Source organism: Falco biarmicus, chromosome Z (genome assembly GCF_023638135.1).
Source record: "Falco biarmicus isolate bFalBia1 chromosome Z, bFalBia1.pri, whole genome shotgun sequence".
Taxonomy (NCBI): Eukaryota; Metazoa; Chordata; class Aves; order Falconiformes; family Falconidae; genus Falco; species Falco biarmicus.
Window position 1 is genome coordinate 23,899,171 of NC_079311.1, and position 14,937 is coordinate 23,914,107.

General features: G+C 38.9%; 1 protein-coding gene across 2 annotated transcripts in view; it reads right to left on the reverse strand.

Moving 5' to 3' along the window:
• Nucleotides 1–2,205: 2,205 nt before the first annotated feature.
• Nucleotides 2,206–14,937, reverse strand: part of APC (APC regulator of WNT signaling pathway) — a 102,887-nt gene continuing 90,155 nt past the window's right edge. For both annotated transcript variants that reach the window (XM_056323799.1, XM_056323798.1), the window contains exon 16: nt 2,206–14,879. In XM_056323799.1, the coding sequence (XP_056179774.1) occupies nt 8,318–14,879 (6,562 nt within the window). In that variant the 3' untranslated portion in view covers nt 2,206–8,317. The remainder of the gene's footprint in view (nt 14,880–14,937) is intronic.

Consider the following 14,937-nt stretch of genomic DNA (forward strand, 5'->3'; position numbering starts at 1 on the left):
CCTTGATTTGTGTGAATTAGTTTATGAAGTACAGCAGACAATACATGGTGTTTCACTGAGATATAAGGGAGACTGTCAGGCCAAGACTCTATCCAAATCCCTGTTTAGCTGGCAACTGGAGAACTGACAAAGTGGAAACAGCAAACCAGGGATTTCTACTCCTCTCTCATTCCTTCATTTTTGCAAAGACTACGTCTCTTTTAAGTACAGACCTCGATTTTAGACCCAGTCATTCTCTTTTAGCCTTGTAGAACAGCTGACAGCTGTGTAAACTCACAGCTGCGTACAGTCAATTTGTAACATCAAAAGGAACCATCAATCATCTGTATGTGACACAGTATTTGCACTGAATTAACAGATTGCACTTAAACTAGGGGATTTCTATTTCTAAGAATTTCAAATTATTTATGTCCTGGTTTCAGCAGAGATAGTTAATTTTCTTCCTAGTAGCTGGTACAGTGCTGTGTTTTGGATTTAGGATGCACATAATGTTAATAACACACTGATGTTTTTAGTATAAACACCGCTTAACAACTAAGTTAAGGACTTCTCACTTTCTCATGCCCTGCCAGTGAGAAGGTTGGAGGGCCACACGAAGCCAGGAGGGAGCAGAGCGAGGACAGCTGACCCCTAACTGGCCAAAGGGATATTCCATACCATATGACATCATGCTCAGTGTATAAACTGGGGGGAAGCTGGCCAGGGGCCACTCCTCAGGAACCAGTTGGGCTTCATTTGGTGAGTGGCGGGCAATGACATTGCGCATCATTTGCTTTGTGTATTCTAATTCTTCTGTAATCATTATTTTCTTTCCTGTCCCATTAAAATGTATTTATCTCAACACATGAGCTTTCTTATTTTTATCCTTCCGATTCTCTCCCTTATCCTGTGGGAGTGGATTGAGTGAGCAGCTGTGTGGGGCTTAGTTGCTGGCTGGGGTTAAATGACAAGACCCAAAACATTTTAAGTGTCAAATAACCCATCACAGTTGTTCAACTGCTCAATTATAGTGAGAAAAAAAGATGCCAACTCCCTTTCATCATACAATGGCAATAATAACAATAATGGGAGTCTTCTCACCATTCATTACAGATTAACTTTTACATCTACCATCCTGCTTTTCCACAGCTACGCCCACTCTAAATGTGTGCCATCAGAGACCTTGCCAATGACCTAGGTAATATACACAAGTAAATCTGAACTGTGTTAACAGCGCACCCAAACTGCCTTTTCCCTTCTGTATTTAGCCCAGACAATATGCTTTTTGTCAGAGGATTGTTGGAAGTAGGGAGAGAATTAGGCATGACCTACCTTCATTTGTATTAAATGTAATCACTCAAAATCTCCTTGTTTTCACAATCCCTGCTGACTTAAAGTATGTTTAAATAAACAGATTAAATACTATCACTCCAGGTGATAGTATTAGTACCTTTTCTTTATTCTGAAAAGTTTAAGTTACTAGCAAGGGAATTTCTTTTTCTGCATATAAATCAAGACTTAAATGCATCTTTCTCTTGAACACTTCAAAAATAAGGTATCAGCTAATCGGTCCTGAAATTAGAACTCATTTTCTGAACTATGAAACAGAGCACTACAAATATTAGAAAACAAAGGATCTTAGTAAGTCAGCAACAGTGCCTTTTTTTAGTTTAGATGCTTCTAACTATACCGAAGTCTAAAGCAAGTGTAAGAGTGCAAAGTATATATAAATCCATTTGTGTGTGTGTGTGTGTGTGTGTTGGGAATGAATCAATCTAGGTCACTTACTAGTCTCTAATCAGGGACTAAAGAATGCATTCTTTATGGAAAAGGCAGACTTTGGAATTAACTAAGCCTTTGCTGTGCTTATGAGTTGAAGTAAACCTTCTTGTGAACCTCTTGTAAGTAATAGAGATTACAGAATTACACCGTGTTGGAACTAGATTTTGTTTTGTGCAGTTTGTTCTAAAATGAAACATGTAAGAGAACAGAGCGTATTACTGGTGAACCATGTGTCTCTGAGCTTCTTTTTTCCACTTACTTTATCTGAAACACAAGTACCACTAAACAAAACTGCATGTTTTTTAGAGAGTGTTTGTTCTGATATGCTGAATCCTTGCTCAAGGGTCTTAACAGCAACTTTCTTTTAAAATCAAATCATATTTCTGATACAGAAAACAAGACGTCTAACTTTTAGTAGTAGCCAAGAAAAGAATTCCACTCTGACAAGGTGCAACCAGGAGGAAATTTTATATAACACTGCAAGGAATAAATAAATTATGCATAGCAAGACTAAATTCAGAATATGTATACTGTGAAACGAAATACATTAGAATAGTTGAAGAAAGAATTACAGAGTTAGGATATAAACAGTAATGCATCTCAGGCAGAAGCAAACAACAAAACTGAAGGGAACTGTGGGCTGAGATTGTTCAAGAGAAACAACACTTACAGGTGGGAAAATGCATCTGATCTCAGAGGATGACAATTTAATTACCTGCAAAGAACCAGCACAAGCTTTATGCATGTTAAATCCCACCAAAAAGTAGGGCATTAGAGATACTGTTTGTACATATGGCTCGAGATCTGGACAGAAGTGCGTTTTACTGAGTGAGAAGCTCCCTCTGCATCCTCCTGATATCCTAACTGCAATTCCACAGCCACTCAAGCAAAGGATGCTTTCACAAACCGCAAAATTAGAATAATTTCCTGAAATCTTGAAGTGGCAGAAATTCATAAATATGTAAGCCTGTAACTGTGTGGAAATTTCCTAAGAAAGGTAATTTGCAGAACTATGCTAGGGAAGCATTACCCAGTAAGTAAACAGCACATCTGGTAAACTGAAAAGTTGACAACAGAAAACCTATGTATTAAATACATATTTTATATTAACATTGGCATCAAAAATTGACACCTGCATTAATTACTGTTGTGAGCTCTTAAGCTCTTCTGCACCACAACAAATCCCCTTGCACTTCCAATAAGTAACAAAACACAACACGTAACCAGTTAACTTACCATTCTGACTAAAAACTCAACCTTAACTACGTAACATTCTCTATAAACACATTTAAAGATACAATCTATTATTCTGCATATAGGAAACTATGAAGCAGGAAGCATATTTCTACATGTGATTTGAAATGAAAATAGAAGCATGGGCATCTCTTCTGGTTAAATGTAAAAGTGCAAAGGACATGGCTGTGGAACCAGAGAGTGAATACATTTGGGTAATTTGGTATTAAGAAGGTCCTTGAAGATTTAAGCATGTGGAGGAAGCCATGCTTCATATTAACTGACACTTCACTTCCGATTTGCAGCTTAATCCATCACACATCTCATCAAGAAAAAAGCTGTCAGACAGGCAGATGCAACTTTGCAAGGAATTACAGTAGATGCATGAGGTTATGTTTAGGTGGAAGTCTACACGATTGTTAGTGACACTCTTATGGCTGTTCATACTATTTATTGAAAGCTAGATGAGAAAAGCCAAGTCTGCGAGGCATCTGGTAATGACAGAATAGAAGAGCTTGTAGAAGTCCACCTGAACATTTTCCAGATCATCCCTACCAGTAGTACTGTCTTCATTAGGGAAGGGAGATGTTCTCTCCCTCTTCAAGCCTCTTCTAGAAACAACTAGCTGCAATAAATTTTTACTGGAAGGGTTTACTGCATTGAATTTAACATTAGAAATTTTAAAATTGTCACCTAGAATCTTACATATGGTAGGAAAATGTGTTCTTTGCATTTTTTTCATTTAGGAAAAATTTATTTTCCACAAGCGCAAACTATAGACTGATGCAATACTTCTGGTTAGTTGTCAGAATTTCCAGGATAAAGGACTTACCCCAACATGACATACTTAAATGCAAAGCACTAGGGGCCATTAGGCAGAAGGTCAGAGTGAACAAGAGTAAAAATCCCTCAACTCTAATTTGCCTTTGCTCTCTCAGAAAGGGTGAAGAACAGGTTTAAAACTTGGCATATTGGCTTAATATTGCCTCTATGGCTTGATCCAAACCCACTGACTGCCCACATAAAGGAAGCTATCCCAACCTCTACCTACCAGCCCTAGCTTTTATTTTCTTTTCTGCTGGCTCCAGTGGCACTTGTCGAGCAAATTCAGAATGCTAAATGCAGCACTAACCCTATTCCTCCCACCAGTTCTGCTAGCTAGGTAACATGTGAACTAGTCCACTGAAAGGTCAGTTGAGAGCCAGGATTCACAGCCATGAGCATGGAAGGAAGAAAACTTTCAATACTGCAGGCTGTTTCTTCGATTCTAGAAATAATATGGATCTTCATCCTTAAGAAGAATGAAGAAGATAATACACAGCTATCTTCTTGGTAATCTCAATTTCTGTTAAGGGGGATGAGAGGACAGACAGTTAGGAAGTACTCCAAAGCAACTGTCAAATTCAGCTGTCACATTATCAAACAGAAGTTTTGCTGTTTCATGGTCTACCGGTATACTTTCAAAATAAACCCTCATTAATTCACGGTCAAAGTGTTCTGTCTCCTGTGCATCTTATGCCATTTACTGGGGAAGACAGGGAAGTATGTCTCTAGAATAGTATGGCTTAAAGTCTCTGAAACTGTCCCTTTTCTTTCCCTCCCCCTTTACCCAAGACAGCAACTAACTTCTCAAAGCCATTAAACATACTAGTCTATGCTGAAGGATGCTGTTCCTTACTCAAGTTCATAGCAGAAACTATACTCGTATTCTGCAGCCAAATCCTGCTTGAAATAATATTCCAATCTCATCAGGAAATCCTAGCAAAGGCTTTCAATTTTTAAGTTGTCATCTCTGACAGAGTTCTGAGAATATCTTTAAGGTTTCAGGGGAAAATACTCTCGACAGAGAACTGCGCGTGAAAAACAGAAATAGATTAGTTCCCCTTTAACATTTGCAATATTTAGTCAGAAGAACTTTCAGCAATAACTTTAACTGGAACACACTGCAAGAAACTAAATGAATGTACATTTTGAAAAGTGAACTAATTACAATTTGTGAGAAGGTCAAATTTCTGCGTTTCACATCAAGAGGACAAAGATGTGTCAGTCTGAAGTGAGCTTTATGAGTGTATTTTCAGTATAAACTCAATTTTAATTACAAGTTTGATATGTTTTGGATATGATAAGCTAATTCAAGGACAAATAAAAGTCTGAGCACAAGTCACAGAAGTTCTACCAAAATCTGAGGAAAGAAAGGCAGCACATCCCAGAACAGTAAAATGAGCCTTGGTTTCCTTAGCTCCTTGCTTATGTTTTGCCTTGACATAAATAATGTCCTTTCACCTGCTGTGGCAACTTCATAAAAATAAAAACAAGAACAACTGTAAATCTTCAGCAGCATAAATCAAATCTGACTGTCCTGGATCTAGGCATCATTAACAAAATCCAAGACCAAATATACTTATTGCAGCCATTTTTAAAAAAAAATTATATTTCTGGAATCTGTTTTTATAGTTAAGCTTAGAATATAACTTTGTATCCCCATCACTAACAAAAATCAAACATCACAGATGTCCTTAAATATTCTAAAAGGCTTTTAGTGGATACTAACCATTTTAGATAAAGAATCAGAGAAATGTAGATCTGGAAAGGATTTTGAAAGATCACTTAAGTCCATCTCTGCACACAGGCAATGTGAAATATACTATAGTCTATCCCTGTGAGATGTTTCATAAACCTTTTCTTAAAACTTCTATAATGGAAATGCAACAACTTCCATGGGAAGCATATTTTAGTGTATCACTACCCTTACAGTTGGGAAGTTTCTCATCTGTCTTTGCTACAAATATACGTTACTTATGAGGATATTGAGAGACTTCCCAATTATAATGGTCATGAACTACCTCCAAAACTATCTAAAGAAGCCACTACAATTTTCAAAGACATTCTGGTGTTTGATACGCATACAACTACTTATTGTTTCACAACTTCAGATCCCCTTGGTTAGAAAACTGAAATCAGAATTTCTTTACTGAGATTCAGTTTACATTTAAATTCTTAAATTGACAGGAAACAGATGTAAAGCTGGTGATAAACAACTATCTTGGATTATATGGTGTATCTTCATATTAGTAGTTAAAAGCCCAGCATAAAAGAAGTATCACATCCATATGGTGTGACACGACCGCAGAAGCGGGTTTGCATTTTAAACTCAAAAGATGGACTTCAGTATGCTGCTCCAATAGGAAGTCCTGACTTTGAACACATCATATAATCTGTCTCTATTTAATCTTTAAAAGGATGCTAACATTCACATTAAAAGTTTTGTGAAGACACTATCTACAAAATATTTCAAAATCTAACATGAGGAGTGCTGCTTAATTCACCAGATGCTACAGAAACACAGCACGTCTCTCTAAGCAAATCTGACAGGAAGCAAAGAAAAAGACCAAGAAAGACACTTCTGCCAAACAGGTATTTTTGGTATTGGCTTTTAACTTTATCTGAATTGACTTCTGTCTGCTGACAGTATCTCAATTCTGTTTGTAAACAGTGCATGTCTACAGTGAATTCAAGATAAAAATTGTTTCTTTTCACCATCAGATGGAGTACAAAAGCCACAGGTGTGATACACTTTGCAACTGTGTTAAAGCTACCATAATGGTAAAATGATCTATTTCAGGGCTTCCTGAAATCAGAGCATTTTGAATCCTGAATACCAATTACTTAGCTAACTTTAGAATAGTCCAGTCGATAAGCAACAAATTTGACATACTGTTTCATGGTTTGTTCAATCATGCACAGAATGGTTAATATCCTGTTGTCTCACATTTCTACGTTAAACCAATTCTCATCTAAATTCAGACTGTATTTATATTTTTAAAGCACAAATCTGTCCTTTCAGCATTGTTCTAGCACAAACCATATTTGCATGAAAAAAGGCTCAAGGCAGCAAATGTCCTGGCTTGTGTATAAAACTGTTTTTCTACTATGACAACAAATGTCTTGCTGCCATGGGATTCTTGCGATATTTTCCCCTTAATAATTTTTAAAAAATAAATTAAAAAATGCATTAACATTTCAAATAGAATTAAAATTTCATCTTATAGTCACTATTTCACATTCTATATTATTTCTCCCAATGAAAAAAAAAATCTTTCGTTTTACAAATATTATTTTAATAAACACAGTATTGTTTCAGGCTTGCAGTCATGAAAACAATTATACTCCTTGACTACTGGAAATACCCTGCCTTTAGCCTTGTTATGCACCTGAGATGTGTGAAACTGTCCCAATTACAAATATATTACAGAAGACGCAGGCCCTGATCTGCAACTGTCGTTAGCATCCTGTAACAGCCATTTGTAGTGCTAAGGAAGAACAAATACTGGAGGTGCAAGATTCTGCTAGATCAGGCCCTAAGTGTAAGTGCATTATACAACACATTATATGGTGACATCTCAAAAGAAAATACTGTATTTTTATGTAATGCAGAAGTAACACACACAATTTACATATAGTAATAATTTATTCTGAAATGTTCACTTTAGTCTCTGTTGAGACATCACCCATGTCTCATTAATAAAAGAGCAGCCATCTCACCTCAAATACCAGAATATACAACAAGTTACAGCATAGCAAAAAAATTCTACCTACTTTAAGATAAAATCTAATTCAGGTAAAATAATTTTGTTCAAGGTTTTACAGTTACACAGCTTTTTTTTTCTTTTTTTTGCAGAGCACAAAGAAAGTGTAAATCGTTACACCAGAACTATCTATGCACATTATGTGACCACAGAAATGTTAATCATTACTTCAGAAAATGAACCATCAGTTCCATTCATGCAGAAAAGCAGGCTGGGAAAGCTTGTTCAGCAGAAACCATATTACTGTGAATTTCACAGCCACATGATTAATTATTGGGTTAGATGGACTCACAAGTACTAGAACAGAGTATACTTTTTTGCATAAATAATAGCAATTCTTCCCTGATGTAGTTTAGTCAGTTTGTAATCTAGAAATGATTGATAAAGCAATATGACTATCATCTCTATCTGCAATGTTCCATGATTTCAACGACAAGCAATATTTAAAGGATTATGGGATGGGATGCTAATTAAATACATGTTAAACATACTGTACAAATATACTTGCATTAACAATTTTATTCCAAACTCAATCAGGTATTCCTCCAAAATATTACCAGTGAAGACAAAGTATACTATCAAATATGGCTTCCAGAACAAGGACCTTCTAACAAGAATCAAACCTATTTACAACAAATAAAAACAAAAAAGTTCAATCCCCAATCTTTAAGTTTCATCTGAAACAGTTTCTAAATAGCTGCTGTATTTAATACAGTTTTGTTTATTTTTTGTTGCACTTAAACAGAAGTTACCAGGTAAGAACCAGAATGACGTTTAGGACTCTGAGTTCCACTGGAGTCTGGATTTTCAGACTTGGAGTCGCGTTTCTTCATGCTGTTATTTACTGGTGTTGGTATTTGTGATGGCCGAGCAGAACTACTGTCCACACTACTCTTCCTGCGGCTTGGATTGTAGTTGAAAGGAGTCACTCTTGCTGCAACAGCACCGATAGGGGAGCTATGTTTGCTTGAGCTACTGGAACTGAATGGTGTACGCTCGCTTACAGTACTTTCGTTATTTTCTGGTGTGGGAACAGCATTATTCTGCAGAGGCTTTGTTTCAGTGCCTTTCTTGTCTGGACTCTCTATCTGAAAGAAAGAGTTCAGACGGTTTTCTAAACCAATGGTACGAACAGGAACACCTCCATTCCCCGGGGTTTGTTTTTCTTGTGTCTCTTTAGAATCTTTACCATTCACACCTCCCTTCTCTGAAACACTGTCAATAACAGGGGGAGTATTTCCAGTTGGGGACCTTCCAGATCTAGGATTGTTAATTGGGCAGTCCTCTATCCGCACCCACACATCCTCTGTCTTAGAGACGGCTGGCGCCATCTGATAGATGAGAGTTTTGGAATCGGAGCCATTTGTGGCACCAGAGAAAGAATGCTGAGGATCATTCATTATCTGAGGAATTTCGTTTTCTTTTATTTTTCTCCAAGTGCCTTTTGCTGGTGCTTGGCTTTCTTTACTTTGCTTGTGTCCAGAAAGAGAACTTCCGTGTTGCTTTTCATCTTCACTTTTTGCCTTTTCACTGGATTCTGAGGAAGCTGACAGAATCGAGGAGGAACTTCCAGTTCTTCGCCAAGTGCTTACACGAGGAAGTGATGAGGAGTGCTTACTATGCTCACGCTTCCATGTTCCCGATCTATTGATCAGCAATCTAGAAGGACTCTCAGAATGAGAACGAGCTATATCATGACGTTTTGCTGGTCTCCCATCATATTCTACAGAAGGGCTCAGATTAGAGGGCAATTTTCGCCAACCACTAGTCTGGGCAGCTGAATGAATGGATAAAGACATATCTGGAAGAGACGGACTTAAAACTGGGGTCTGTAGTTGCGACCTTGTAGGAGAATCTGACCTGGAAGGAGACAGAGATTCAAACGAAGCTGACTCTTCTAATTTCCGTCTCAGAGTTGGGCTTGGAGCTTCTTTAATAAAAGTTGACTGACGAACAAGAACAGGTCTCTCCGATCTGTCAGATTCACTTCCGCTAGATTTTGTGGATGACATTCTGGATAGTTCAGTCTTTTTGTTTGATCCACCACTGCTGAGAGCTTGGTTTAACCCTTTTGAAGCAGACTCACTTCGTGGAATACTACTGGTACTCTTAGGTAAGGCAGTTTGCTTTGTAAGGTTTTGCTGGCTCATCTGCCTGCCTGGTGATGTATATGACATTCTAGCTGAACTCGAAGATTTAGTCGAAGCTGTGCTAGGAGATGATGTCCTTGGCAACTGTGACAGTTTGTTGGGAGGACTGATACCATTTCTTCCTGGGGAAATGGAGTTTCGCCCGGGAGATTGCAGAGGCCTACTTAACGGCTGCTGTTGAGGTCTAGATGGAGTGGAGTCTCTAGACCCTGATCTAGAAGGTCCTTTACTTGATACACTCTGGTTCAACCCTGATGGTTGCCTCGTTACAGGAGCTGGCTCAGGTTTCACTGATGACTTGACTCCTCTTGGAGAACTCGTCAGACTTTGGCCTTCACTGGGACTCTTGGAGTTTGCGTTTTTGAGTGGGGGACCCTTTTTGGAAACAGGACTAGTACTTGAAGAACTATTTCGAACTCCTGGAATATGTATCATTGTCCTACCACGTGAAATTGAAGGCACGCTTGTCTGCTGTGGCTGCTTCAGCTGGCTTGAAACTTCAGAATTGGAGCGAGTTTTTCCTGTAATTATGCTTTTATACACTTTCTTCCCTCCTTTGATTCCCCTGCTTTCAGATTCTACTTTTTTAGACTCCAGTGTACTCTTCTCTCCTGGCTTAAGAATTCTTGGACCTTTATTACTAGTGAAAGGTTTTTCTTCTTGGTCTGGGGTAAGATGAAACGGAGACCCTAGAGAAATACCAGATTTCAGTGAAAGGATAGAATCAGAGTCTGATGAAGCTTGCCTAGACAGTGACGCAGCAGCCGCAGCTTGATGCAAGCTACTAACTATAGAATTTGCACCTTCTTGTATAGCTTTCCAATCAAAGTTCTCTGAATCAGGTGAGAAACCATGTTCTGAATCTGGCCTCTGTATCTCCCTCAAATCCAGCGTTAAATCTTCTGCCAATATACCACCTGTATTTCTGGAATTATTTTTTTCACTTTCACTCTTTATTCTTGAGGGCTTTTTCTTCTTAGGCATAGCAGAACTAATGCATTCCTGCAAAAGATCATCTTCTGAATCGATACTAAGAGAACTCAGAGAGCTGTTTCTGGAGAAACATACAGGAGTATCTTCAACATGAAATGACTTAGGTGCATAACCAGAAGTCTGTGGTCTGTTTGATTCCATCTGTGGATCTGGAGCCTCAGTATGTTTTGCAGGTTCCCCTTCTTTGTTGTTATTGTTTTCTTGATCAATATCACTGAGGGAACTAAGAGATGAATTGCGAGAAAAACAAACCGGTGTGTTTTCGATGGCAAAATTCTGCATTTTTTCATCTGTAGCTGCTCCTCTGTCTGGAATATCTTTAGTTGACTGAGAGAAAGTTTTAGGCTGGCTTCTGCCTGTTGGGTGTTTCTGACAAACTTGTGTCCTGTTACTTGGCTGCTGATTTGAAGACTGTTCTGGATTAGTGCAGCCTTTGGTTTCTGTTTCCTTTGTTTCTTTTCCTTTTCTTAATTCTGCCTTCTCCCTTGAAAGGTCAACATCATCATCATCAAAATCTAAAGAACTTAGGGAATCATTCCGTGAAAAACAATACGGAGTTCCCTCAATAGGTGTGTAATGATGAGGGGAATCAAATGCAAAGCTTCCTCTTACACGCTCTTCATTATTTGGCAATTTGTCATTAAAATCTCTTGAATTATTTTTAAGATTCTGTTTCTTTGCATCTCTGTTCTCTGGATAGCTTCTGTCATTATTAACATTGCTTTTAGGCTCTGTGGCTTTTCTTATACGTGTTCTATATTCATTATTTTGGGGAACAGGCTTTACTGGTGACGTTGGCTTCTTTTTCTCACCTTCTGGTTGGTTTTTATTACTTAGAGATGAAGATGCTTGTTGAATTTGATCCATTATCTTCTTCACTCTGAAAGGTTTGTGACTTTTTCCTTTTGGCATAGCTGAGTTGATGCACTCAGCCAGAATATCACCCTCTTCTGTTTTGTCTTCATCCAGGCCTGGGGCAGTCACAGTTGAGCTTTTTGCTCTCTGAGAGTCATTGGTACTTGTACCTTCCGTAGGAATGGTGTCTCGCTTTTCAAATTCCCTGGACTCTGCTCCCATTCCCACACTGTCTACATTGGCCAACTCACTTGGGGGAGATTCTATTGTGAGATCACTCAGAGATGTAGCTGTTGAAAAATTTATTGGTGTACCCTCAACACAATATACCCGTGGCATATCATCTCCTGGTGTAAAACTCACATGCTTCTGGGACTGCAATCTGCTTTGTGAAGGCAAAAGTTTGTAAACTGGCAACTGGCTAGGCTTTCTGGCTACAGGAGGAGGTATTTTTGGAGCAGGTGTTTGAGAAGGCTTTTTGGCTTTACGTGAAGACTTTGTTGGCATTGCAGAAATAATACATGCTTCCAGTATTTCAATATCATCATCAGAATCATCCAGAATGTCTTTTTCTGCTTCAGCAGGCTTCTCTGCTTTCTTCTTCTTGTTATCCTTTGTATCATCTGACTGTTCAGGTTCCACTTCATTTCCATGTTCATTTTCATGAACTGGAGGCATTATTCTTAACTCTGCATCTTTCTGTATAAATGGCTCATCAAGACTGAGAGCACTCAGGCTGGAAGAACAAGAAAACCCATCTGGTGTGCTTTCTGTAGCAAAATGTAACAGTGTATCAGCATCTGGTAGTACCTGAACTCTTTGGACAGCTGCATTTACAGCTGCCTGTCTAGGACCAGGCTCTCTCTTTTCCGCACTAGGTACTTTACCTTTAGCTACATCTCTTTTTACTTGAACTCCCTGAGCAGGCGGCGGAGTTTTACTTCTGCTTGGAGGCATTGTTTGTCCAGGGCTGTCTGGAAGGTCACTGGGACTTATAATACCACTTACTATTCCACTGCAAGGCTCACTTTGAACTGAACTAGCAATTGAACGGCTTTCAAAACTATCCAGGGAACTTACAGAAGTGCATCTGCTGAACATGAGTGGTGTTTCCTGCACATAATGTTCTGGTGGGCTTTTAGGAGTCTGTGCACCACTCTTTGAGGGAGATTTGGCACCTGAAGAAAATTCAACAGCTTTATGTCTAGAGGAATCAGAAGGAGACAAACTAGAAGTCTGAAGTCTACTGGATTTTGTTCTGATGTGTTGTGATGTTGATGTGATTTCACTTACTGCACCTTCTGTAGGTAGAGACCCACTGTTCTCCTTTAGTTCTGATATCTGTAGCGTGTTATTAGCATCTGCCACACGTGTGGATTGATCACGTCCTATTTCATCTTCAGCTGATGACAAAGATGACAAAGAGCTACACCTTGAAAAACATATTGGGGTATCTTCCACACAGTAAGTCTGTATAGTTTCCTGATTAATAGAGGGAGTTTTACAAGAGGCAGTCTTTTGTGCATGACCACCTCTGTTCTGGGCAGAATTTGGGTGAAGCTGATTCTGTCTCTTTGAACCAGCTGAGGGGGCCGATGTGCTCCCACTGCTTGCGGAAATATGGTCAGTTTTAGCGTGTTGCACTGAAGAAGTCTTCGGAAAAGTGAAAGATGGCTTCTGAGAAGGAGGAACTTCTGTTGAGTATTTTAAACTATAATCAATAGGCTGATCGACATGATGTTCCTCTTCATTGTACTTTATGCTGTAATTAGTTGGTCTGTCTTCTTCTTCCTGTTGTTCCTCCTCAGAGTAACGTTCACTATAGTTGGTTGGCTTATCATCATCATAATCATCAACCTGGCACAAGGACTGGTTTACTTTCTGATTCATTCCAAGAGATGAGCCTACTCTGTTCTGATCTGAACCACTGGATCCTCTTGATCTGAAGGAAGAAACACACTCTTGCTGTCCAAAAGGTGACTGGTATTTCATGTGTTTATCTTCTCCACTTTCAGTGTACACGGGGTAGGTTGCATTCTGGCTCCTTGACTGCCTTTGTTCATTTTGTTTCATTTCATCATCTATTATGTGCTTAGGCCTTGCCCATCTTTCATTCTGAGAGGGACTTTGCCTTCCAGAATTTAACTGTTCATCTGAGTATTTAAGACTATAATTAATAGGAGTGTCTAGCTCTCCGTCATTGTCATCCATATGATTTGCACTATGAATCTTATGTGCCAAGTCTGCTGGATATTGACCATAACTACAAAATTTACTTTCATCATCTTCAGAGTAAGATTCAATGGAAGGTTTCATTTGGCCTCTTTTACCATAGCCATCACTGCTGCTGACACTATTTAAACTATCATTTGAAGCTCTCTTGTATTCCATTTTTGTGTACGGGATAGGACATGTCCTGTTTGAATTCTCAGGTTTAGGAAAGTATGTGTTTGAGTGAGTGTGGGCAGTGGCTGATCTCCTTGGGGCATTTCTGTCTTCTGTCAAACAGTGCATTTCTGAAGTGGAACCAGAACTTCTGTCTTCTTGTGGAATATGCATGCTTGTTACTTCTTCCATAACTTTGGCGATCTGAGCTGCAGCGGTAGAAATCTGCATTCCTATTCTCTTAGAGGAGTTCCCAGTATTCTCTGCAGTAGGATGATAGGTATTTAAACCTACCGCTCGATCCCTATCAAGACTTCTGTCTTTCTCAGATCGAGAATTTTCTATGTTTCCTCTACTGGAAGAGGAGGAGCCAGGCAATACTGTAGTATTTAGATATGGCGAAAGTACAGTCATATTACCAGCATTAAAACTCTCTGATCTGCATATACCATCATCATGCCGACTGGAATCCAAGACATAGTCACTGTATATATTTTGCTTATGTCTCTGCTTATTACGGTGAGATGCTTTTGGGCTTAAATTATCAATGTTGTCAAAAGTCTCTGATAAATGCTGAGCATCTAATTCTGCTTCCAGTGCCTTTTGTTTTCGGACATGAAGAGATGGTAAGCTTGATCCTGGAGACATAATGTTAGCATCCTTATATTTTGCTGGCCTGTTTGCCATGAGGTTTCTTAGAGCTGCAGCACTACCCATGGCTATCATTTTGTGTTTTGAGTGAATGAGATTTTTCAGCATGCTGACTGCTCCCATGTCCCACAACGCCTCCTGATCCTTTGCATTTCGTGCAGAAAGATTCCACAGGGTCCCACATGCATTACTGACTATTGTCAAACTGTGTGACTTCAAGTGTTGTAACAAGGTTTGTAAGCAGCTGTTCTCTCGCAAGATTTGCCTGGTGTTGAGTAATTGAAAATAAACATCAGTAGTGGCATTTAAGAAGGGTAAGAGAC